The 28,000-nt window shown below is 40.1% G+C and overlaps 1 protein-coding gene across 1 annotated transcript; it reads right to left on the reverse strand.

Moving 5' to 3' along the window:
- Positions 1-71: 71 nt before the first annotated feature.
- On the reverse strand, positions 72-28,000 carry rtn3 (reticulon 3). Its single transcript, XM_080051745.1, has 7 exons — positions 27,714-28,000; positions 9,187-9,394; positions 8,353-8,491; positions 7,081-7,150; positions 6,196-6,242; positions 3,732-3,790; positions 72-3,606 (listed from the first exon to the last, which is right to left on the reverse strand). Exons 1-7 carry the CDS (start codon positions 27,802-27,804, stop codon positions 3,558-3,560), a joined length of 663 nt encoding a protein of 220 aa, XP_079907871.1. The 5' UTR covers positions 27,805-28,000; the 3' UTR covers positions 72-3,557.

Raw genomic sequence — 28,000 nt, forward strand, 5'->3', positions numbered from 1 at the left:
GAGAGAGAGAGAGAGAGAGAGAGAGAGAGAGAGAGAGAGAGAGAGAGAACAGAATGTGCCAAAGCAGTCACTCCATTGACGTGTTTTTATTAATTTCACTTTGACATCAGTACAGAGATCACATACTGGTTTTTTTTTCAGTTTCTTTTTTTTCTTCCTACATCTTTCCCAAAGCTTCAAAAAATTGAACTAAAGTCATATAGCAAATACAAAACAGAGCTGATGTTAGTGAACAAACGTCTAGATACCAGTAAAGAGTCAAAAGCAAAACAAGACTCGCCAGAGACAAAAAAAAAGAAGAAGAAAGAAAACAAATTCAAAACCATTCCTTCCACACACACTCCCATAGCCGACCAATAACACACAGACAAGGAGAAAAAAAAATTAGAAAAGCAACATGCTGTAAGGGAACAGGATCAAATATGTGTTGGGTTTTTATTCATATTATTGTTATTATTATAATTATTATATATTACACTCTAAAGAGATAAGCCAAATATAATTCGGAGAAGTGGCGATCTATTTAGCCTTGGTAGCACGCTAACACAGCTGAGCTAGCATGGCCTTTCCTGAACTAGGCTACAGTTTGACTTAAGGTGCTGTGCACATGGAAATATTAGCTTCTAAAGCACCTCAAGGTCAGGCTGACACCAAGGTTCAGCTTGAAGGTAGATGGTTTAAAGAAAAAGTCAGTTCAACTAAAAACACAATCTCCAGAGGGATCAAGCACACGGATAGTTTAGTTTACATTCTATTCAATCTGATTAAATCAAGAGTTTTCAGACTTAAGTGAACAGCTAGCGTTGGAACTACCTTCTACAGGGGAAATAGTCCCAAAAAACTGGTGACCACCTTGGGAAAAAGATGTTGCTGTTCTTTTTAAATGAAGGCTACTTTTTATTTGGTTGAACTGACCCTTTTTGTAAACCAAACCAACACAAGTGTGTTGCTGTAGCTTTAAGATGGAAATGAAAACTTAAGTATTTTTAAAGCTACAATATACAACTTCTCCGCATTCAAATAAATAAACAGGATGCATATAACATTATCAGGCCTGAAACTTGCTGCTCATCATAACCCGCCCAAATGAGTGGGTGGATAGCTAACAGCACGCATTTCCAACATTAGCGTTGCATATTTTGGCTTTAGCACCCCAAAAAATTTAAATAAAAAAACATGCATGAGGGGTCAACCAAGACATCTGCATGCAGCAGAGGTGTGAGCAGTAGTAGTTACTGCATCGAGAGGCAACGAAAGGAAGCTCTCCCATTGTCTGCCAGTCAGAATTGAGGGGAAATTTACTCCGTGCAAACTTAGTTCAGGGCACAATGAAATGGACAGCAATACTAACGTACTTTTCATTTAATTGACTTCAATATATTTATCCCTTAAAAACAATATGGAGACGTAGCAGTAGTGCCAACATATGACTGTTTTTTTTACTGAGTTCAAAAACACCATTGGAACAATCACAAGTAATAATCATACAAACAAAAGTCAGGGTCAAGAATATGATACAGCCTATTATAGAAAGAGGGAGAATCTGTTTCCAGCTTAACACTATGACATGCACTTCATGGCAGTCAAAGAAAAAAAATGAACAAAAAAAGTGACAAACCAAAAAACTATAGAAACTCTATATAATAACCACCCCACAAAAACTGCATCCATATTCCCACAGCTATACGCTCAAAAACTAAACCCTCGTCTTCTAAACATGCTTTCAGTTCGCAGTTGGAGTTTTGTACGGAATCTAAAATGTGCCAAAAAATTCATCCAATTACAAATTCAGCTTTAATAAGTTTAATTTTCACACTTTAAAGTGAAGTCATATGTTTTAAAACTTACGTCATCATTTCTTTATTATTCCATTCACTGATGCCCACATATTCCATCACATAATTCATTTCTGTCCTGCTTTAACATTGACAGCTTCTATTAGCGTGCTTTAATTTAGAGAGCAGGAAGCAGGGCTTCTCTGAATGGCCAACTCTCGCCAAAAACCACAAATTTGTATTTCCATTTTAAATGGATCACAATACATTTGTTACTGCATCATTTCAAGGAAAAAATCAATAAATAAAATTTAGATTTATTTGAATTAAATTTAGCCATTTTCTTTATTTCATGTACACACTTTTGCGTCAGAATTTTTGTGAAATGATAACATAACACTGTCAACACTATATTTATTCAGGCGGCCAACTCTAGACCTTAGTGTTGAAACAGTTCAATATTAGACTCCTATTTTCACCAACAGCGAACTGGGAAGTCATTTGAGGATTTGAGGGTTTCACAACACAGAGTGTATATCTCTTAACTTATCAAACAATCAGGAATTATTTCTCGGGAGGCCTCTGAAAGACCTCAAGTTTAAAATTAGGAAACTCAATGACACTTAAAACAGAACTCTTACAATGCTGTTGTCAAGCTAGTAGGGAGTCAAAGCAGCCGTCCTATGATTATTATTATCAATAATAGTAATAAGTAGGGATGAGAAGAATCTAAATTTACAGAGGATTTTGTGAGGGCTCGACAGGTGCAACAAAAGGAGTAAGGACTGCTGTAAGTGAGGGGAAGGGTTTCTTTTGAATATAAAAAGCGAGGCTAACACGTTCCATACAGCAGAGAGAGCCTGTCTTAAAGTGTATATATACATACAAGAAAACTGTTCAAAAGATGCATCTGATCCAAAGAGGGTGAACTAGACCAAATCATTACAGCTGGCTCAGAGTTCCTATCCTTTTATTTCAACCTGCCCACGGGTTTGAAAAACGACAAAAAGTTCAGTGCATTGCAGAAACTTACATTGAGAAGAAGTGCCTGGGCATGGGGAATGGAAACAAACTCAATAAAACAGGCCCATCAGTAACAGCAAACCCCATTACCAGCTTCATTCACATCTATCCATATAACACCTGTAAGAGCAAGAGAGCAGGAGAAAACTAGCCGCATTAACACCCAAAAGCTCTGTTTTTATTGATTTTTTATTTTATTTTATTTTATTTTAGTTACTTTTTCATCTTAAAATGAGCCATTTATCTTTCAGGGAAGTGTGTGGTTTTGAAGTTACAGACATTTGCTCTTTTTTTTGCGACCCAACACAGCCATCGTCGAACCCTCTGCTCGCTGTACACGACTTAAACCAGGTCATAGATTCAGTCTAGTTCACTCACTCGACCCTGCCTCCATTCCCCGGGGCGCACACACACACACACCCCCAAACAGACAGACAGTCAGGGCGTTGACATCACGTCCTGGCTAGTAGTGACGTGCTTCCTGACGCTTTTCTTTTTTTTTTAATGCTTGCAAGTTAAGCTGCGCAGTAGTTTTTTTTTTACATTGAATATCGAGTAGCTCAGAGATTTTTCTACCTAGCAACAATTCAGTGTAGTAAGGGTGGCTGATGGGTGATGGAGTAGGGGGGAGGGGTTAGACTGGGGAAAAGGCGGCGGGGTTTGTATGGAGAGAGGGGGAAGGGGAGAGAAGGCAAAGGGCTTTATGATGGACATGAGGATGATGTTGGTGACATGGAGGTTATCGTATCATGTGTTGGTTCATTCCGTTTTGCTGCGCTTCACAGCTCCGGGAAGTTTCTCTTGCAACCTAGGCGGAGAAAGCAAAACAGTTTGTTAAGGAAATCTTGGAACTTTAATTAACTGGACTGGTGTATGAAAGCTACACTGCAATGCAACATGATAATGTAGAACACACTCATTGGATTGACATACTTTGCCATTGTGCTGTTGACTTGAGTGCGCACCACGTCGATGTACTGATCGATCTGGGTCTGGAAGGAGAAGAGATGAGAGAGAGAGAGAGAGAGAGAGAGGGTAAGTATTATTCTGAATCTTGTTACTTAGAACAAGCAAAGCATAATTCTGAAATCTTATTAGCACATTGGTTTACTACGACAAGACATCCGGTTAAAGGTGTAGTCAGCAATTCTGGCAGTGGTTTGTTGTCAAAAAAATCAATAAAAAAATCAAGTGAATATCTCCTCACAATCTGCTACCTAAATGTACTGTCAGCACGCTAAATCCAGTGTTAATACTCAGCCTGCACTCTATATAAATGGGCATATTGCTAGCTACTGTGGCCCCTTTGTTTACTGTACATACCACTTTACAAAACCTAGGCTGCATATGAACTGGATTTATTGTCAGTGCACACAGTTAAGACAGGTAGTGGATCGTGTGGAGATATTCACCGATTTTGACAAAAAGTGCTTCTGACAAGTGTTCTCTAGAATCGTTGACTCCACCTTTAATGTACAACCAATCTAAGTATTGTGTTGTGTTAGCATCTTCTAAAGTCAAGTGCTCTCTCTCGAGACAGATTAAAGCAGTCTCAGCAGTAATGTAGACATTGTGAATCATCAATAGAGCTGAGCCTCAAGGCAAAGCTCCTGATTTACCAGTCCATCTACATTCCACTAACCTGCGGCCAGGAAGTCTGACAATCAAAGAATGAAATCACAGATGCCAGTGGCTAAAATGATTCCTGAACAATGGCCATAAATTACAGGTAGCACAACAGTAGACATGGTCAGATGACCGTAGTAGGGACTACATTGTTTGGAGCATACCTCAGGCTAAACAGGTTAAGGAGCTCAGACATACACAAAGAGCTGGGAGGGAAAGCAATGCTCAATCACACTTCATATTGTGGAGGAAGTGTGGAAACATCTAATTTAGAGGGGATGCAAGGAGAGACCCAGAACAAGTTAACGGGATTATAATTCCATGTGGCCTGAGAAAGCTTTAGAAGGAGTCGGAAGCGAGTGAGAGGGGCGTCTGGGCAACTTTATGTTTAGCTTGCTACCACCACATTCATGAGCCAGATTAGTGGCAGGAAATGGCTGGCTGGATAGTGATACCAACTGACAAGTTCTGTATCAACTTAACCAATCTTTACATTTGAAACTCAGCATTAGATACCAACCGAGTATCAACACATAAGAACAAAGCACTGTGAGGACATTCGTAGGGCTGGTATTGGCAAGGACTTAAAGGCCTACTTCACCGGTTTGAATATGAAGGTGTATTGAATTCTGAGATCCTATGTAGTATAAATGTGCGAATTTTTTTTAAATCGGTTCATCCTAGCCTGAGAAAAGGCAGAAAGAGTGTTTTTTTTAACCCTATATTTCTCTTTCTCGTGACATCACAGAAAGAGAAATATAGGGTTAAAAAAAAACTTTCTTTGTAAATATTACTGTGATGTCTTTTACTGTGACATCACAGTAATATTTACAAAGTACTTTTTTTTTAACCCTATATTTCTCTTTCTGTGATGTCACGAGAAAGAGAAATATAGGGTTAAAAAAAACACTCTTTCTGCCTTTTCTCAGGCTAGGATGAACCGATTTTTTTTTTTTTTGCACATTTATACTACATAGGATCTCAGAATTCAATACACCTTCATATTCAAACCGGTGAAGTAGGCCTTTAACCATACAATACATGGGTCACAATATAATATAGCGCGCTACATTGCTGTACGATGCATATTGCGATATTCCACATAGTTCACTGAAAATGTAAAAACTGAGCCGAAATATGTCTTGCTGTGTACAATCTGGATGATCTTAATAAATCACATCGCATTATTTTGATAATTCACCAAACAAATTAAGTCATAACAATTTTATTCAAATTCAAGACCTGGCTATTCCAGGTAGCTAGCAGTACTGCGACATCTACGGGGGTAAATGTTGAAGTTTCACAACCCTTTTAAAAAATATATTTTCTATCTCCGAAAAATATAAATTTTTGGAGCTCACGACATGATACAGATATCACAAAAATAGATATCACAATATATTGCTGCATGGATTTTTTTAAGCACAGCCCTAGACATTAGTCCAGGCATAAACTTGGTGAAGAAATCATAGGCTGTGCCCAATAAAAGGCTTTGCAAATGACACCAACAAAAATAGAATTGATCTTTACAATTCCCCAAGCTTAAAAAGTCAATGTGCATTAACATGCTGCTGATGGTCCTTATTTGTCTTAACAGTGAAATGACTTGATCTTGTGAGCAGCTGGGCAGTAGAAAGCCTTCAGTGTGTGATGCAGACTGGAGTCATTCAGTGAGCCACTGCTGGCCGCCATGTTGACTAACCAATGATGACATCACTTCTCTGTTTGTCATTAGATTCACACACACACACACACACACACACACACTCACCTTGTTCTTCTCGTAGATGGGAGGAACAGAGAAGAGGAGGATGTCAGCTGGAGGACAGGAGAAAGAGAGACCATGTGAGGGAAACGACGAAAACAGATTTACTGTACATTAAATGAATATTAAAATGGAAATCCACAGATTTAGGTCAGCACTTGTTTCCAGTCTGTTTGACATGCGCACACATACACAGAACATATTTATACATTCTTAAATGTATTTACACATTTGTTCATTTGATTGTGTGACTGAATATATATATTCCAGTTACTGGATGCTTTATCGATCACTTGATTTCCTTTGAAGCTGAAGATATGAATGATACTAAATAGAATTTCCAGTAGAAGTGCATGAAGGAAAAATTAAGACTACAATTTAAATGATTTTGTTAAAACCTAGATAATGCATACAAACTATATCATAACCTGTTATTTGGCAGGTTCAAATAAATATGTTAAGCAAACTTCTGGAGCCCAGAGGAGTGGACCATTAGTGTGTGCTGCCTTCATGGGCGTCACCCATCATGGGGCTGTACACTGTGGTTGCTGGTCACCACTCCTTCTACAACCTTCTAGCCTCTGAGCCATCTCAGACTAAATGAGCATGATGGCCTCATTAAAACACGCAAGGAATAATATGGTCTAATGGAGACTTCAGCCTGCAACCTCACATACTTCCTTTCTTGAAAAGCATTCTATATTATGTACGATTCTGTCTCAATAGGTGACTGTGCTGCGTTTTACATTTAAGGTGGGGTTTAAAAAAAATAAATAAATAAAAAAAAAAATTTGCATGTGGGCATGAACATGGGAAAAACAGAAAGCTACATTTTTCCTGGAACATATTGAATGTGAATGTGGCCTGACTCTTGGTTCCCACAGTGCTTACCGAGGATGAGAATGGTGATTCCATTGAAGACGGCTCCGACGTAGGTGAACAGCCACATGACCACAGCCAGCTGGGGAGAGCCACACACAAAGAAGCCCACGGGGAGAGTCAGAGAGGTGAAACATTTATAGGACAACAAACCACTGCTTAGCTAAATGACATCAAACTGTGAACAGCACTGTTATTTAAGACACGTTTTGAATTTACAAGGCCATTGAACATACTGACGGTGGGTGGAATTATTTGTACTATACATGCACACATGGTACTATAAGCGACAGAAAATGACAAAATCCGCAAGTGTGTGTCACTGGGAGGCTTTTAATTTGAAACACCATGTTGAGGTTACTTTACAGTGGCTTTACAGCAAGTGACTGGAAAGCCTGAGTGGATATTAAAGTGTATGTTTAAAAGACAAGCTGTACTGATGGAGTTATATGGAAATGTTCAATATGCGGAATACAAGTTAAAACTTTCACAGATGAGAAAATACAAAATATAACAAATTTAATATCCGCTGTTTTAATAGCTTGTTTCAAACAGCTATTTGAGGCCAGTGGTTGCTGTAATAAAGAGACAAAGCTGACTTTCTTCTGTTCTATGTCTGTCTTGTCAACAGTCATGTTGATCTGGCTTGTCTATGTGTAAAGAATAAGTCAGAATTATTTTCTCCCACAATAGAAATGCTTTGTAGTTCAGACTTGGGCTAAATCTAGTCATATTGTTTATGTAGCCTGTACAATCATTAATACTACAGGCAACAAACGCTTGACTACAATGGCAAGAGTTTATGTTATGAAACAAAAGCAGCTATAAAGCAAACTGTTTAAAATATGCTGCTCCACGCCTACACAGCCTGATGAGACCTTTTTCTGAGCGCTGTGTAGGTGTGGACAGACTAAGCTTCAATGGCAGCTCCCTGTTTCTCCTGTTAGTGTTGTTGCACCAGTTAGGGAGGGGCGAATTATACAATTAACTTTATTGTTCCTAAACAGAGTTTGGTACCTGCATAGCTCTGCCACCTTCACAATGAGACATAACACCTGTGTCTGAAACTTGACTAGTAATACGAGTGGTGTCTACTGCACAAGGATGGGTCGATGAGTATGAAAAGTATGACCTTCAGAGACACAAGATCTCTACTCGGTTAAACCTATGAGATACTTTGGGCCAATGTGTTCACCACCATCAAATCACCAAATAAGTGGAAATAGATTCCCATTATAAGCAAAAAGAAATGAATAAATTCCAGGATAACTGTGGCCAGCTCACCTTCAGGGAGTCCACAAGGTCCTCAACCAGGAAGAGGCGGCTCATCTGCTTCAAGGCTCGGTTAATGTAGGACATACTGGAGTCCACGTGCTTACGGAAAGTCTCCGGGGGAATGCTGACATCCTTATCTATCAGGGACCTGAAGAGGAGGAGGAGGAAGAGGAGGGGAAGGTGATACAAGAAAACACATAACCAGGTTAACTTTCAATAAAGAAAAATGTAAAAAAAAAAAAAATTATGTATCCAATTGTATCCGCATTGCATTCTGTATGACGTCTTAAAATACCAATGAAGAAACCTTGAGGAAAAACTAACCATTATGTGAGGTTTATGGGTTTGCTTATCAATACAAATGGCTTAACTTGGACAATTCTGCAGATGTCTTAATTTCATAACCCCCCCTTCCAGTCAGTATGATGTTCTGAAACTCAAGTGGATGATGAGTTGTTAATTATGAAGTACATTGCTTCATCTAGAATTCCCCTGTTTTTAATAAAAGCAGATGTTAATTCCTCTGTACTAACTGCACAAAAACTAGGAATATGATGTAGGTTGTTATAACTGAAATACAAATTCAGGTCCAACTGTTCCTAGTATGAATACATAAAAATTAACTATTTGTTTATGTGTGATGACAGTATTCTATATAACCCATTTTGGAAAGGAAGATCAAAACTTTCTCGGTAACGTTCTTTTAAAAAGGGCTTTTTTTTTGAGAAAATTAAATTCAATGCTTTTATGACAGCACGGAGTACCCTGTTATCAAACCCAGGTCAAATCTCCCAAGCAAGTGTGAAAAGGTCATAGTGCAGTATTGGGAGGATGTGCTCTTACTTGAAGGGGTGTCCGTCGCTGGACTTCTGCACGGCCTGGACCACAGACTTGTAGATGCGGAAGGTGATGGTGACACAGAGCAGAGCCAGCAGCAGGTAGGACACCACGCTGATGACGCTGAAGGCTGCCAGGGACAGCAGCATCAGCATGGACAGGCCGAACGCCAAGCCCGACTTCTTGGGGTCTCGCCAGTGGACCAGGTCCTTCACTGCACAGGAGGCGGAAGGGGAGGGGGTTAGACTGGCAGTTACTTGATCAGAATTGGCCTACAGTTAAATATGGTGGTTATCAAGTTTTAATATACTAGGTTGTCCTAAAGCTACATTTACATGAATAGTCTAGGAACCAGTAACAATTTTTTTAATTTTTTTTAACTAATGCATTTCCTGCAGTGTTTTAGGTGGAATGTGTTAATACATAGGATTGTCATAATTCTCCAAATCCTTGATTAGATTTCCGATTTTTTAAATTTATATTATTCCTTTTTTTATTTTTAAGTACAGCTGGCTGTGATCATTGGTAATGATCAAATTGTTGATAAATAGTCAGCCAAAAAAACCAGCAGGAGTTTTTTCCTATATCATTTTGTTTCAAAATCGTTGATTCCACCTTTAAATTTCGAAAGTAAAGATCATGACATCATTTCAAACAATTTCCGACTTACATTCCAGATTGTGACACCCCTAGTAAATTCATTTTGAAAAGCACTTATTTAAAGTAAATTCCTAAATGAAATAAACAATTTTCAATTTGTTTTCTACCTTTATGAGAATGTACATGTTGCATTTTATTTGCAGGTATTGAATTCTGGATAAAATAATTTTCTTCAATGGAAAAGTATAAGCCAGTTCTAGAAAAAAAATAAAAGTCCTACTGTGCCACTGTGGCCCGCTAAAACATTAACATGTGCCATAAATATCCTTTACAATCTGCAGTTAAGAATAACTAACTGATGTGGCCAATTGATGCTCATTAAATGTTGGTATGCATGTCGTGTGAGAAGTTATGCATGCAGAAGTGATAGCCTCTATACAAGGTGGTTATGTAATGCTGGAATGGGTTGGCACTCTTAAAGTACCACTCCTTGTCCCAGCGTGGAGAAAAAGAGGGTATTTAAACAAGACTTGCATAAGTGAGGGAGAAACCACATGGGCTGATCTAAGGGATGCCTAAGGACTCTTGTAGTCTCCATTGCAATAGAAAATCTAAAATAACAGTTGTTCCAGAAAGCATAAATAACTGAAGGTTTTGGCCACATGGAATGCAGAGGGGATTTGAATTCCTTTAGATTCGTTTTCAAGTTCCTGGCTGTGAGTTGGCATTTTGAAGCAGTGAGAAGTTCAACTTAGAACTGAGTCAGAGAATGTCTTATGTAGAGCATGTCAACACGATGGGGGAACAGAACGTTAGAAACATCTTTCAGTACCATGGAGTCCAATCCAACTACAGACTGAAAATTTACCATAAAACACACACACACACACACACACACACACACACACACACACACACACACACACACACACACACACACACACACACACACACACACACACACACACACACACACACACACACACACACACACACACACACACACACACACACACACACACACACACACACACACACACACACACACACACACACACACAGAAATGTTTTTTGTCCCTCATTTTGTTGTCAATGCTAGTCTCAGTTAGCAAAAAAACATAACATCTCAGTCTGCTCAAAAACAAAATAGTTCCAACAATCATTCAAATTCAGTATCTACTTGACTATATTTACAGTTGTTCATTCCATATTCTGGCGTCTTACCATTTTATGGCAGTCACAGCGGCATTTAACGGTTACATTTGGGGTTAAATTTAAATGGAATCACTTTAAACAATAATTACTCTTTATTATCAAGCAATTATTCTTATCATGCCAATCTGGCTTAACAACAATGAACTAAACGAAGCTCCAACTGGAAACAAAGTTGACTTCCTTGGAGTTTTAATGTTTTTATCCGACCACAGCAATGAGCAGGATTTCCTAACTCTTGGGTGTGTGTGTCCTCCCAGCATGCTTTGCTGTCGGTACCCATAGGGAGGCAGCCAAAAGCCCTCTTTTGTCCCTCTCGCCCTGGCTCTACTGTGCTGAGGCGCAGTGGCCTGCTTTCACTATGCTGCATGCTGCTCTTAAAGCCACACACACACACACACCCTGATGCACCCTTCTAAACCCCCTATTAGTGACAAAATAACACTTTATAGTTAAAGCCAAGACATGCCTAGTACATACCATCTGAGTAGAAGATTTCATCAGTGAACTTTCAGGACCAATGTTCCCTCTCAATTGGTGGTTAACCAATATCAAACGACCAAAATTTCAGTAACTTTCAGTTGCCCAGTAAAATAAAGTTAATGAAATAACGGGCTACATAGTCAATTATTTGATCAGTCGATCACATTTTGATAATCTATTGAGAAAAAAACTCCAACCATTTTGTGTTTGTAGCTTCTTCAATGTGATGATTTGATGCTTTGTGACGAGAATATCTTTGGGTTTTGAACTGTTGGTTGGAAACATACACTGCCTGGCAAAAAGAAAAGTCACCTCCTTACTAAGCAAGTACGTAAGAGCCCTCCCATCATTCAAAAACTGCAGTGGCAACAAATTATTGAACCCTTACTGATGCAGTGAGGAGCTTCTAATTTCTTAAACAGACACGTCAGAAGACATATGCCGTGCGTGTAGAAAAGATGTTTCAAAAGGGTCTAATTATTGGCCTGCGTAAAGCAAAAAAAAAATAAACAAGGAAGGAGATTGCTGAAACTACTAAAAGCAGGTTAAGAACAAGGAGCGGTATATCCCTCATGATATTCTCTTACTAATGATTATATTTGGAGTGACAAAATGGTTGAATTAAACGGCATAAACATATTTATTTTACATCTTGTAGTGATTAGTCGACTAATACAAAAATAATAATAAATAGCCGACTACGAAAATAATCGTTAGTTGCAGACCTATGGGAATGCAGCATCAATTGGGGAAGGCATAACAAGATGTAAACACTACATTGAAGGAGCATTGATAAGTTGATATGGTGAAAATGTTCCTAAAAATTGCCCATTTACACATCTTGCTGCATGTATTGCTGTATATGTGAGCTATTTGTTACTTAATGTACAGTGGGCTTACCAAAAGCCTCTTCACTAAAAAACTGGCTGTTGAGAGAAAAGTAGTTTGCTACCCCATCATTGGTTTTCAGGCCATGATACATTACAGATACAGGGTGTCTAACTACTTACTACTGTTCCAAAGGAATAATTGGCAATTAGCTTATTTTAAGTAAGACACCATTATGCCCGTGTAAACCTTGCTCCATTTTTCTTGTGACCCCATTAAAAATCCTGACAGACGTATTTGCCTCTGACTAAAACACTCTAACAAACAAGACGTTAAAAAGGTCCATGTCAGACGGCGTCTTCTTCATACAGAAGATTAACACATCTCGGAACCCAAACTGGCTGCTTGATTTAAACTAATCTTGGTAAGCCCTAACAACAAGTCTGGTATTAGAACTGGAACACAAATTAATGTAGAGAATCACTTTTTGCTACCACTGTGTGGATTTCGCCAACAGGTGGCTGCAATAGGGTTTTTAAAAACCTGGTTCTTAGGACAAAATGTAATGGTCCTGCAGCAAATGTAACACTAATTGAATCAAACTCACCAAGCTAAATGTACCCCGCGTAATAACCTACTGAGTTGTGGAGCAGCACTGTAGAGAAACACCAAAATAGCACAAGCTCATGTCTGGCGGGGGAGAATTCAACAACACCGTCTCCACTACAGAACACCACAGAGCAGAGCATCCTCTTCAACACCAAGTTATTATATTATAAATAGCAAACAATTACATAATGTGCACTGCTAACAAGCTTATTAGCTTTGATGAAGCTTAATGGATGACATTTGCTGTATGCCTCATCTGCACACTTCCACTAGTTTCCGGTTGCTTGAGCAACCCTACTGTGTCCTCTGGTGTGCCAACTCTAAGTTTAAGTATTCATCGTATGTAGACATAACATTGAACGTGCTAGGATTACTGCCTACATACCAGCCTTTATGCATGTGATTTTGGAATGGTAATCATGTTTGCACTTTGCAGAGAAGTATTCAGCTGTGTGACGCATAGGTTTCGACAACCAAAATACATATTACTTGACCTTAGTAATATGCACCTCAGTGGCTTTCAGATATGCAATGTTGTATCACTTTTTTTGCACCATGCCTTTACATCATGTAATGGTCTTTATTAAGTGTGCTGTGGAAAGCTGCATCAAGGCAGAAACCCGACACTGGGGATTGACTGTACAACGTGACTTCCAAGGTTCTTGCAAGCCAATCCTTGGACACCATATTTAAAGCCCCACAAACTGTCAATGGACCACTGCCGAGCTGTAAAGGACAGAGGGCAGGAGACGGTCAAAGGCTCAAATGGAATGGTGATCATTTGATCATATGCAGCCTTAGTGTCCGTATAGCATACTCCACCGCCGAGTGACACTAGAACTAAAGGAAGTGGCACACTTCAATTGTGAGGACCTAATTTCTCAAGCTATATTGCAGCACATACACTTAAAGTAATTCTCAGCTCACAGTTTGAGAACTGTGGCTCCCTGTTCAGTGTGACAGCTGTCTCTGCGCTCATATTTCCTCATTGAAATGTTCTAATATGAGCAGACTTACCTCCGATAACTGGGGTTTCTACAGCTTTAGTATACCATCAAATGAGCCCAATATGACTTAAGACAAAAGGTTTTATATAGTTCGAAAGATGCATATGTAACCAACTACTTGACACAATTGCCACAAACTTTTGACCCCGGGTGGGCAATATGATATCCAGCAATATCATCACTTTCTTTCCTTTATTAAATCAGGTATTTAGACACTGTCACACAAGAAAACCTGCTACAGCTACCGCACTGCTGTTCAGATATCGCCATCATGTTGTAGTTTTTATACTAGAGTCTTCGTGTCATGTTGTTGTGTGCCAGATGATTATGAACTATGCTCATGATCAAAATAATCTACTGTATTTACAAAACTACTCAATGCTCCGACAGATCTTTTTTCTTCCACTTTGAGATAATCCAAAGGATTTATAAACAATAAACACTGTAGAAAGTTGTGGCATGATGAACCAATTGTCATTATAATAATGATAAACAACTGTATGCCATTGAAATGTCTTTCATTTCACAACTGCAATTCTTTTAAAGACTGACCAACATATTGGACGGAAAATATTGTCAGCAAAAACAGCAGTATAGTTATAAGCGCTTATGTTGGTCAATAACTAACAAAAAAACAGAAGCCCAGTACTGTACGAGAAAAGGAGATATTGTGTTATTCATTGAACAGGCTTTTAGCCTAAACCTCCTGCGGCTATTCCATTTCATATTGATAATATAGGGCGGCTGTGGTGAAGCGTGTGGAGCGGTCGTCCACTGGATTTCAGGGTCGGTGGTCCGATCCCCCACGTGTCCCTGGGCAAGACATTGAATCCCAAATTGCTCCTAATAGTTAGCTTGCACCCAGCTTGGTAGCTGCTGCTATGGTGTATGAATGCGTGTTTGATTCGGGGAATGTGTACAAAACAATGTAAAGAGCTTTGGGTCTGTGAAAAAAAAACGGGAAAGCGCTAAATAAGTGGAGAACGTAATGTGACTTTGGCTTTGCCAGGGGGATCAACAAAGAGAAATGGCATTACTCTGGTTAAAGCGCCTTTCAAACATGCATGTAAAGAGTTCATAAGCGCTGGTTTTAAGAACAGGTATAAACACTTCTAAATTTAGATGTGTCCGACCTTGTTCATTTTAAGCATACCAAGTATAACCCCTGGCCGACGGGTGACAGGAAGTGGCTACCATGTTTCCAATGGCTGGCAATACTCCACAGAACGTAAAAAGCAGATGGTCTCAAAAAGATGTGTCTGCATTCAATAGCTGTTTTAAGTAAAGTGATAAGTAAACAAATAAACCCTTTTTGAAAAAAAGGACTAAGTAGTTTAAAGAGGTGCAAGTCAGAAAAGGGGTTCATCTGAGGTGAGTGCATGAGGTTAGCAGGCCTACTGCCCAGAAAGAAGAGGGGTTACCTGATAAGTGGGTTAGTATTGCTGTCAAGACATGCTCAGCAAGATGATAAGCTTCAGCCACCCATTCATCGATGGCTTCTACCTCTTTGGAATATGTATTGTCCAACACACGGTTGCTTGGGGAACATGGAGGGTTAGGAAATGAGGTAAAGGTAGACTCCTGTACAGATGTTCCACTGGGGTCAGCTTTGCGCTGGTCGGGAACCTTTGACTGGAGGGCCGCTGCCGCCTCCTCATCCTCCTCTCGACTGCTGTCCAGCTCTTTGAGGGCACTGATAGTAAGCTGCTCTTGTTCAAGATCCATCACCATGGTTGGAGGGGACTGGGAAGGAGGCAAACCTGTTTCGCAGACCTTGTTCTTAGAGGAAACACCAGGGTATGCATCGGCAGATTCTTGGTCCTGCCTTGATTTCAGGCACTCTCGCATGAATTCCACAAAGCTATCTGTAGGCTCTCCAACTGATCCGTCATTGTCAATGCTTTCTAGGTTGCTTGTTGTGTCAAATGCATTGTGTCCTGCTTTAGTGTCCTGCTGGATCTTTGAGCCAATTTCATGTGCTGGGAGAGAGTTGCCATTTGCCATGTTATCTGTTGGAATGTCAGCAGTAATCGTGTTATTAAAATCTTGCTCATTTATCCCACTTAGTGTCTCACTTTGGAAAGAGGAATATGGGTTTTCCGGATAATCTCTTAAAGATGGTTGAGCAACTGGCTTAGAAGGGGCATCATCATCTGAAGTGAAATCTGTCAGATTTTGACTGTTCTCTGGAGGAAGACTTTCGATGCTTGCATTTAGTGTTTCAACATGGATTGGAGATGAATCAGAAAGAAACCGTTCCTTAGCATTGTTAAGCCCTTTATCGTCAATGTCATCCAAGAGAGAGGATGGATCATAATCATAATCCAAAGATTGTCTGTCATATATATCATCTTGCATGAAGCTGGTCTTAGAGAGGGGAGCCATATCCATATAAGCATCTTTTGCAGCTGTGTTTCCCTTTTCATCCACTATAGATTGGGTGTAAGACGGTTGTTCCACGAAAACAAGATCAGTCTTGCAAAGTTTGACAGGGATATCTTGTCTGTCAGCTGTCAGGTTTTTATTGTCTGAGGAGTCCACTTCTTCATTTATGTCAATGACACGGTTGGGTTCATCATTTACTTTATAGGAAGTGGTCTCTGATTGTGTAGGGGGGGCGCCTGATGCAGAGTCCTTTGAATCGGTTTGATTAAGTAGAGCCTCCGGTTTTGAAGCAAATTCCTGATGAGATTTGAGTATCTTGTGTTTGGGAGAGTATTCAGCATCAGAGTCTACAGGTGAGGATGGTGGAGAGTAGCCTTCTATGAATTCAGTTTCTAAGGGACGTGTCTTTTGTGGTTCATTTTTAATGTCCACTGGCTCTGTTTTTTTTGGAGCTTCTCTGGCCAAGTCTTGCACAACCTCATAATCCTCATCTCCCTCTACTTCAAGTTCCATTTCCATCTCATCGTCACTGTAATTTGGATCATCAGTTTCAATAACATTAATAGTAGGAACCTGCATTAGCTTCCTCTCAGACTTTGGTGGAGGAATGTTTTCCTCATTTGAATGATTGGGAGCTGCGTAAGCAGGGGTTGTGGTAGGATTACTTGAAATTGCTGGAGTAGATGGAGGAGGAACAGATGTACTAAGAGCATCTTCAATGACCGTATCATCTGACTCTCCTGAGCTGTCCGCTTCACTTGCCTCTGGGGGTTCAAGGTCTCCAGTCCAAGGGAGCTTCTTCTCGTCTGAAACATTCTGTTTAACATCCGTACAAACTGGTGGGAAGACTGGAGCAGATGGGGAGCCAAAGCCAGTAGGAGGGGCAGGTGAATCTGGAAGCACCGAGTTAAGATTTGATGAAGCCTGGACACCAGATTTTTCTTGCTGATCCCACATGTAAGCTGTTGGCAAAAAGCTAAGATCAAACTCAGTCTCCTCCTCAACACATGCATCCTTATGTTCATCAATGAACTCATCCTTCAGCTTTGGAGTTTCAACAGGAGAGTCCACGAAAGCGTCAGGGACGCCAGCAAAGGCGGCAGGAGCATCAGGTATAACTATGTCAGTATTCTTCTCCTCTTTTGATTGAACATTGCCTGAAGTCAGGGTGCCTTTTGTTAAATCTACAGCATCTAAGTCTGGCACAGGGGGTAAATGAGCCTTCATCCACTCTTCCGTTTCTTCAAATTCATTCACTTGTCTTACATCACCTAGTACTTCAAATGGGGATTCCGGTGACTCCTGACCATTTGAATCTACTTTTGTCGGGACAGTTGGTACTATTTTGTCAATGAGAGATTTTGGAGTCTCCATGGAAGATTTTGGGATCTCGGTTGGAGATTTCGGGGTCTTAGTGGGAGATTTTGGGGTGTCAGTGGGAGATTTTGGAGTCTCAATGGGCGATTTCTCATGGTGGCGGTCTCTGAAGTGAGAGAAACCTCCATCACTCCTAAAATCAGGTTCCTTCTTTTTGGCAGCAAGAGCTTCCAGTGCCTTTATTCGCTCTGAAACAGGAGATGTCTTTATTGGGGAGTCCGGTTGTTCATCTGGCGGCCCTGATTCACTCCCGTAATTACCAGGGGTGAATGAGCAAGATTGAGAAGGAAAGCGAAGGGATGTGGCTACACCTTCGCAGGACTTGTCAGATCCCTTGACCACTCTTTTGTCTGCATTGCCATGCATCAAGAACAGCAGCGAATAGGAAAAAGGAGGGGAGGTCATATAAATTGCACACACTATACTCCTATACACTTTATTATTCAGCGAGGCCTTAATGTTGCAGCCCAAGCGTTCATGCATTGCATCATGGAAATGTAAGGCAGATTCATATAATGAATGGGATCTTCATTTTTGGCATGCAGTTTGTAACTTATCGAACTCAGTATGATAACTTATATGATCTGAATGATCAGATGAAGCAGCAAAAGAAAAAAATCCTGCCGACTCGTGATTCTTTTAAATCACAAAGTGCTTATGTGGAATATTTAAATTGTAATTTGTATAGCAATTGTATATGCCTAAAAATACACTCATGGGCTCAGTGAAAACTGAACAGTATTTTATCAATAAATTATTGAGTCATTACAACATATTGAAAAGGTTTTAAATATGAAAACTCTGGTCTGTTCACAGATGTAGCTAGAATACATTTAGCGATAGTATGTCACTGTGTTTGATATATGATTTTTCCAGTCAATTGAACTCAAGCATAGAACTGTATCAACCATTTTCTTAGTTTCATGTTATCAGAGCCTTGTCTAAGCAAAGCGTTTCTTTGTTTTGTCAATTAAAGTGTAGGGGAAAGATGTAATTACTATTATTAGTACTTCCATATAACACTCAGCTAATACCTGTAATGTATTAGCTTGCAAAAAATGTACAGAAGATAAAATACAAATGCCACTTATGCTGCAAAGGTAAGTAAATGTCTTCACAGTAACTTCATGGCAGTTGCTAGTGGTGACTATGACAAACGCCTTCAAAAAGGGAACACCATGGAATAATACAAATCTATCAAACAACTGAGATCTAAAAGGCATCTCAAAAAACAACCCAAAAAGGTCAGAGACGAAACAGCCTGTACTATTTTCCCAAGGTCTTGTTAGTTGACTACCTCACCCAACGGTTAAAAAGGACAGTTGAAAGGTAATATTTGAAAAGAAACCGTTCAGTGTCTTCCCTGCAATGGTGTTTTACCATAAATAAACATTACCAAAGAAATAAAAGTTCGCACAACCAAATCATTTTTCTGAGTTCTGAGCTTAAAAGAATGCCAACTGTTAAATTACTAAGGATGTGCAAATAAAAAGTATTACAAAACTTTGCCCAAGCTGACCAGTGATCCCCTCATCAGCGCAAAAGGCTCTACAGACACCATTCTCACTACATAAAATGTCAGTGAACACAGTGACATATATAGCTAAAGATAGCTGGGAACATTTGAAAAGGAATTAAGCCTTTTTGTAAATGTTTCAAAACAATGAGGAGATGGACATGCGACGAAGGAACATGCCATATTGACAAACCAGATAAATTCTAATAAAATAGACTTGCTTGACAGACAAAGCTATCCTCCCAGTGCATCCATGCTCTTCAACAGCAAGTAGATCACTGCCTAAACCTAATATTCTATGAACTATAAAATATGTTTCCAAGACAACTTAAATGTAAAGTTATATTATGCAAACTTCAGGATTTGCCTCCTTAGTTACTGTAATACTGGTAAACCCCCAAGCACCATTTTGTCCGCCACACAGTTGAGAAGGCTTTTACAGGCAGGGTCACCCTTCCAATCCATGTGGCCCCAAGCTACCCTGGAGGCCAAAGATGTTTTAAAAACAACTGTGCCAACAATCAAATGTTATCTTTAAGCACCAATGCTCTTCCATGTCATTTTCAACACCTAACATCAAGGCATCATGACAGAGAATTGTTAGCTATATTGGGAAATGACCATCAGCTGCCCAGCTCAATCAGCACACGGCAACCTCCACCCACTAAAGTATATAATGTGATTTAGCTTTTAGTCAGCAAGCACTCTTAAAAAACATATATTGAGATCCATTAGTTTTTGCTGTTGATGCTAGGTCCAGATGACCTTACAATGTTAGCTGTGTTGTGAAAACAATCCCATGACCCCACTCCTCCCCTGCCACTGTATAGACAGACTTTTCCACTGATGCCCATTTGACTGGTCCACTTTGTCTTGGATAGGACTGCCACCTCCCCTGCACCACAATACAACTCCTTGTTCAAACTAGGCCACATGAATAGACTTTCCATCTCGCCAACAGCATTGTTGTCCTTTGGCTATGTACTAGTAAACAAATTCCAAAAGAGCTAGTGCTCTGAGAACGCATCAACGGATGTAAGACAGGCTCAGGGCTACTTCATTAGAACTTAAGACTTCCAGAGGGACTATAATTCAGTAGTGTCTTTTAAGAACATTCAGATAAAGCTTTACTTAAACTTTGATTATTAATGGGCCTCTATTTACCTTGTACCTTGAGCTAAGATTATTTTGATACAAATGAGTTGAGGTATAAATAACTGTATTCTCTACAATAATATATATAAAAAAAAGAAAATCACCCAGGAACTATTCTAGCACGGTACCAACTTCTTCACTAACTTTACGTGTAATAAAGTGGTACACCCCAAAATGACTAACTAAAAGACAATGTAGGCATTTACACTGAAACCCCAGGTATTGATTCACTGATAAAACACCAATGCATAAGGCAAATTAGATCGTTTTTGCTGAGCAGCACGAGTCCGAGTTCAAATTCCACAGGGTGGAGTCTTGCCCTGCCATTCCTATCTTGGAGTGAATAGGTTGCTTGTGACTTAATTGCGTAATGGTAATGTATGACAAGGAATTCTTTGTGGCTGATGATATCATCTACCGTAATCTATATCTACGTCAATATTTAACACACAACACTAGTTTCATAGTATTGGCTACCATTTGTTTGAATTAGCAAGGATTTCTAATACTGGTAAAAAGAAAAATCCCAGAAGAAAATAATCTGAAAATGAAGTGAAACTAGTAAAAGAAACCCTAATTTGAATGCTTAAGCAAAGATGTGAGACATGCACAAAGCCTACAAAGCGTAAAGCAGGTAGTAGGGTGGTTGGCAAATGAGCAGTCGCAGGCAATGGCAGGCCCAGGCCTATGGCTGATTTCTCCAGTGCCACTCATCCTCCAGGGCCCGGTTGCTACTGGGTGAGGGGGGGGGGGTGTCTTGGATACTGGGGCAACAGGAAGGAAGGACTACCTCCTGGGACACACCAACCTGATCCATTTTTAGGTTTTTGCTCTTGTGCGCACAATGTGAACTTGAACTTCTCTGCTTTCTTTAAATAAGGTGGCAATCTTGGGATTATCTTGAACCTACAGTGAGTTCTGCTGACCTAAATAATGCTCACTAGCAGGCGGTAAAGACTGAAGTGGATCAGATTGCTAGCAGCTGCAGAGGCATGGTTTTACACATCTAATTCTTTGTGTCTGAAGAATCCTTGAGGAAGGAGAAAAAAAAGACAATACCGGTTTCGAATTTGAGGTGGTGACTGTTGGTTATGAATGCCAATTTGATCAACCACTTTGCACGCGACTCTGGCCCATTCGATATTTGTAAATATCTTTATAACCTCTGTTGGTTGAGTTCTGCTGCTTAGACAAATTCCCCTAACAAACTAACAATGAAACCTGTCAATATTTCTATTCAGGGCATGAGCTAGAAAGGTTTCATCTCAAGTTACAGAGGGGGGTGTTGGGGGAGGTGAAAGAAAATTACCAACGCCATATGTCAACTCTGCTGCCTGCCTAGCAATTAGTGCAGCAACTGACGGTCAGCAGTGTCGGAAACTGATGGAAGAGCATGACAATGTTTTTTTAAGGAGGAGGGGAGGGTAGAGAGCAGCCGAGCCAGGAAAGGAGATGGGGTTATGACTGGACTGCACTAGGGTTTTCTCTGCAGGTTCATTCTATTTATATTGGGCTCTTTATGAGCAGGAGAGGGGCACTAGAAAAGAGGGATGAAGTAGAGCAGTACAGCAGCAGGCCAGAGAGAGAGCGTACAGGACAGAGGGAGTGAGCAGGCGAGCAGCGTAAGAGAACCATACACTTGCCTTCAGGAGACTGAATGAGAGATACAGGCGAAGAGGAAAGAAAGGAATCTGAAAAAATAAAAAGGACAGCAGAATGATCATCCTAAAAGAAGAAATAACTCCTATCCACTGCACCAATTCAAACAAAGGACAATCAATCAAGAGAAAAACAAGAAGTTACTTATCCAGCCTTAACAACTCTACATGGTATATATGTATATAACTACTTCAAATAAGGACCAGAAATACTTATATTATCAGAGATGCCCCATGCATATGCTGTCATTGTTTACTTCAGTGAACCTTCAATACTTTAACACATGCACTTATATTTGCTATACAAACATGACCAAGACAGTTTAGTCAGGACAAAACAAGCACTTTTCACTTTGCTTTAGTGTTGCTATGAGCAAACAGAATAGCCTCGCACAAAACAACTACGACCAGAAAGACCACCATTTTGTCTTTAGTGCTCCTAGCACGGTTTATGTTGCTACAATAGAAACAAGCAGGAAACAAAGACTTAATGTAAATGATATTGTCAATGGCAGGTGTTCAGTCCTGTCCAACATCCCTGTCACATAACCTTTGGTCTGGTGAGGTTTCAGAGCATGGTCCAGGCCTCTCAGTCTTAATGCTGCAGCAAACAAATGTGTTTTGTTTTAGACAGTAGTTCTCCCAACAATCATGTCAACAATTTGTGTTTGTCGCTTTCCTGTTCCAACATGGCAGGGCCCCCGTGCACAAAGCAAGCTCCAAATAGAAAAAGCTACTCTGTTTCTTGTGAGTGAACTGACCCGCCATGACCTGCCAAGAGCCCTGACCTCAACCCTATCAAACACTTTATGGGTTAGCTGAACGCCTGCACGCCTACCTTTTCACCTCAACCACACAGCTTCACTTCCGTCTGAATAGGGACAAATCCTGTGGCCAGTGTCTGACCTATGGTGGAAAGCCTCAAACCAAAAGAGTTGGAAACTTTGGCCAAATAGTGTAACTTTACAACCATTTGTTTCATTTTTATGGGACATAACCTCTTGCATTCTGGATTCAGCCACAAAGGTAAAGAGCTCAAACATCATTCTCCTTTGTCATCAGACGGGTTGGAATTGAGTAATATCTTCAGTCATTGGCGAGTGAGGATTAAAGATGAGCAACAGGTTCGGGTTTACCAAGGGAGGTGTGGAGTCTCCCTATGGTTCAGCTCAGGTTTAGGGTTGGTGTGGCCTTGCAGCACAGCATTCCTTCTCTCAGATTCACACGGCTGTTGCCCTCTTAACAAGCCACACCTACACTTTCTAACCACGAAGCAAGCTCAAAAAAAAATGCGTTGACACATTTGTCACACATTTTTTTTTTTACAAATGTCACGAGTCAACAAAACTGACATCTGTGTGATTTATAGGACTAGGAGTTATAATCCCTGCCTATTCTGCACAGCACTTGTCTTGGGTGATGTTGAAGAGGTCTTTTAATATAGGATGACTTTCGTGATGCTACCACCAGTATGAAATATTTTCTGTTGTGCAGAATGAGTCACAAGTCAACAAAACTGACATCTGTATTATATATACTGTATATATTTATAGATATAACAAAAAGCACATACTCATAGGAATACGTTTCTCTCTCTGATATGATTAATGTAACAGTGTAGAAAATAAAACAAAACGCACACCAACATACAGATATAAAGCAGACTGCACATGGTTGGAATGCAAGTGACTTTGAACAGAGAACAAGAAAACATAACAGGAGTATAACAGTTGTTAAGAAACATGTTTTATAGCAGTATAACAGAGAGGTTAAGATACATGTTTTTAAAGCAGCACTAAGTTATTTGTCCATTGGCAGCCAAGAAGCATAAAAATCTGACCTAATAAAAAATTGTTCCGAGAAACATTTTATGTCGTTTCTAGCCATTGTACAACTTGCCCAGCTCATTAGCTTCTAGAAGCTCCACTTTCTTCAGAAGCTATTCACCAACTGTGATGTGTGCTGATTGGTGCTTGGAAAAGAGGCGTGTATAGTCAGGTCACCAGAGCATTTTTAGCTAAAAACATCTGCCTGTATGGGCTGGGAATGAGGCTTAACTGTGCTTGATACGACCAAAAAAAATAGCAAAGGAGGAGAAATATCTTTGTGGAGCTCAGGGGGACTGTAAAAAAAGAAAATTCTCTATATTAGGTATATCATTGAAGGAACCCATTTCACAAACATAGTCGATGGATACATTTTTAAATGATTAAATTCTTATAAAATATTAACACAGCTACAAGGAACTTTTTAATGTTTCTGATACTGCAAGAATGAACACAAACGGAAAGTTTCTCGTAGCCACTCTAATGCAGCTTCATGCTAAATCAAATTGTATACATGATCTTTTTTTGGAATCTAGGACAAGGGTTAGACTGCCCTCTCATGCGGTCGCTTTCTACATTCCAAATACCACAGCTATTCTGTGTTAAAGCTGGCATCGACGCACACAAGTTGGCGGTCCGCTTGGCTACTGTGGCCTTGGGTTTCTAGGCTCATCTATTTAGTGGAGGTGATGATGGTGCAGGGTGGGGCTACCGTAGGTCCGCAATGCTGGTCATCCCCACCCTGGTGCTCCAGCCATCATGCACTGTCAGTGTCCACCTCTGAGGGCTATCTGATTGCCTGTGTGACCTCAGGGATATGGTCGGCTCCAGCAGGCAGTGCAGGGAGGGAGGAGGGTTGTCTTGGCAAGACAGAGAGTGTTAGAGAGGTGGGAAGAACTCAGTGTTCCTTAAAGCTTTGCTTGTGTGCCTTCCTTTCAAGTGGTTAGCTACTGCCTTAATCAATAAATCAACAGCATGTTACTGTAAATGACTGAAATATGGGTTCATTAAACACTGACGACAATGAGGTGAAAATCAATGAGGTGACTGAAAATGTTGCCAAAAGAAAGCAAACCCCACTTCTGCATGTAACCTTTTCTATCCAGTCAGATTGCAGGTTGAGCCAGGAAATGTGTGTTAAGAGCTACGTTAACTCAGACAAAATGATAGAAGGTTGCATAAAAAAATGCCAAAGCAGAGAGAAAAAAAAATTAAGGTTGGGTTTGTTGCCTCCAGCAATTTAAAATGTTAGTCTGCTCATATTAGAACATTCCTGTGACAAACATTGGCACAGAAACAGCTGTTACACTGAACATAAAACTGTAGTCACTAAACAGTGAGCTACGAATTACTGCTGCAATCAGCATTATTTAGTTTAATTGACTCATCACAAACACTCAACTGTTTGTCATTATGATATTACACATAATCCAAGAATACCATTGATTCCTAGGTCTGAAAATCTGATGCAATGTAGTTTGAGAAATGAGGTCCTCATTTTGAAGTGTGCCACTTCCTTTGTGACTAGTGTCACTCATTTGTGTGCAAGTCAGTGGAATGAGCTCAGCTATGGAGGCTGGAGAGGTCCATCTGGTAGCCATGGCAGCTATAGACTGAAGTTAACCTAATGTACATTTCAATTAAAGATCTCTATAAAAAACGCAAATTAAAAACAGGGGTAGATCTGAAAACTCATAAAAAAGGGGAATTTGGCTTAAAGATATGGCTCTGCTATGAGCTTGTTTCCCGTCAAGGTCTGGTTCTTTTTATAGTTGAAGTAAAGGATCTATTTGAGAATAATCAAACTATGCATATTAACCTAGCTTGCATATTCTTCTTGCCCTTACCAGTCCTTTGACTTATTTATTTAAATAAAACACAAAAGCAATGTCCATTGCCAAACATGGCAAATAGGTTAAGGTTAAAGTATTTGGGAGTGGGAAGATGACATCAACAGACAGACATGGTCGTATATGTGCATGCAGAGTGGGACTCAAAGTCCATGTTTCGAGGTGACTCAGCAGCAGTGCTGTAATGACAAAGGTTTATGGAAAACAATGACTCTTTTCTATCATGGAATGTTGGAAAAACAAACAATCATTCTGAATTTGGACATGACAGTGAAATTATTTATTTTCACAGCCATGTTTTTTAAGGCTTGCTTGATATTATAGCCATGGCAGAGGAAAACTAGCTCCGACAGAAGCTCATAAAAAGCCACCTCTGCCCAGCTGTGTGAACGCACCAACATTTCTAAATTGCTTGAGACTACTAATCATTTGGGACAAAGTGGAGCTGTCCTTAATATTTAACCTAGCATAGATCATCAGTATAATATGGTCATTGTTGAATCATAAACTGTCGACCTATACCATATGATAGGAAGCTTGAAAAAATAATGGCTTAAAATGCTTTCTGGTAAAATATTTGTGTCCCAATAGATTTCTAGAAACCCTTTAGGTCTTTTTCATTTTATCCAAGTAAAAGACCAACTTGAAAGTCAGTGAGTCATCATGTGTCACACCCTGCCTTAGCCACTCACTCCCGTGAACACGTGCCATAATTATAAAGCCTACAACCCTTTTCATGACTAGCACGTGGATTCCAAAGGTTTTAAGCTCTAAAACGTATAGAAGCTGGAGTATGCATGGATTTCTTATCTATAAAATACACGCATAGATTGCCTACACACTACACACACCGTTACTGATGGTGAAACTGCCACTCCCTGCTTCACATTAACCTGTCAATAAAGGCCCTGGGAGACCACACTGTCGCTTTGTTCCAATGCAGCGCGTCTAGACTGTGTAGCCTGAAAATCTAGGCCTACGATTACGACAATGGGAGTGGTGATAGTATAGTTTTTTATTATTCGGTTTTATTAGACAAAAAAAATCAATGATGGTAGCTAGCTGAAGGTTTTCAGGCGTTGTGTTGTTCTGTCACCATTGTCGAGCCACCGACGCAAAAAAAAGGGGGGGCATTGCGCCTTTAAGAGGTCCTCCCCTATGACTGGCAGCTGCCCAGTAACAATGCAGCTGCACTGCAGAGCATTGCAACGTTGAGTATCGATAAATGCTTTGTCACCCCAAATCTTATTGCAAAAAACTATCATGTCATGTTAATTTAGCCATCAGCAAACATTCCCACCCAGTACACCATGATGCAAGACTATATTAACAGCAATTAGTATGCCGATTTTGGTTGGGCTCACATCAAATGGACTAGGACGAACGTATTTGAATTATTATTTTTTAATTATTTTTAAATTATCCCCGCTAATCACGCTGTCTCCCTCTGATAACGCTGCTCATGCAGTAGTAAGCTGTGTCAACCCATTATTCTGTTTCACTGCGTAGACGTAAACGTGCATTCGGCTGTCAAAATGTACCGTGCAGTTAAATGTCTTGAATCATGCTCCACAACACAAATGGCTACAGTCTGTGCCTCCGCTGCTTATTAGCAAAGGGCCACTTCAAACTCACGGCTTCGTAAAAGGGCTTTTTGTATAAAGACAGCGAGGTGGTGTACCAGGGGCAGGCCGACGCCACATGGGGCCTGGTGGGGAGCAGTTTGTGTAGATATGTTCACTACCACAGGTGTTTCGTATAAGAGCTGAAACAAGCTTAAACAAGCACGCGCACGCCAACAACAGTCAAACTAAAAGGGAAGAACGGACTGTACATAACAATGGGTACAGTTCGACGTTAAAATATTGCGTTTTGAACTTGACAAAGCCTAAACCAATAAAACGAATAATATGCATGTAGGCCTACATAAAAACAAAACACACGGATTGTAATGCCTACTAGGAAAACGTTGGGTTAAATTAATATTAAGCTAGCTAAGTAGGCTATGACATTAGGCTGTCTCTTACCGGACGGCTTTGATTCTTTGGCAGCAGAATTTTGTCCATCGGCAAACCCCTGCGACGATGATATCTGGGCGGACTGAGTCATTGGATCCATTTTGCTGTAGTTTCAGGAACAACTGCACAAAGGCGATGAAATGTCTGTCGTCACAATTTAAATGGTCTAATAAGACTGTCTTTTGACGGAGTGTATGTCGTCTGACTTTCCTCAAATTAACCCCAAGAGCGGGACTCGGATCCGGACACCTCAACGCAACGTCCGAGCACTGAGCGAGCAGCGGAGATGGAGGGAA

The sequence above is a fragment of the Ammodytes marinus genome, assembly GCF_949987685.1.
Source record: "Ammodytes marinus genome assembly, chromosome: 23".
Lineage (NCBI taxonomy): Eukaryota > Metazoa > Chordata > Actinopteri > Uranoscopiformes > Ammodytidae > Ammodytes > Ammodytes marinus.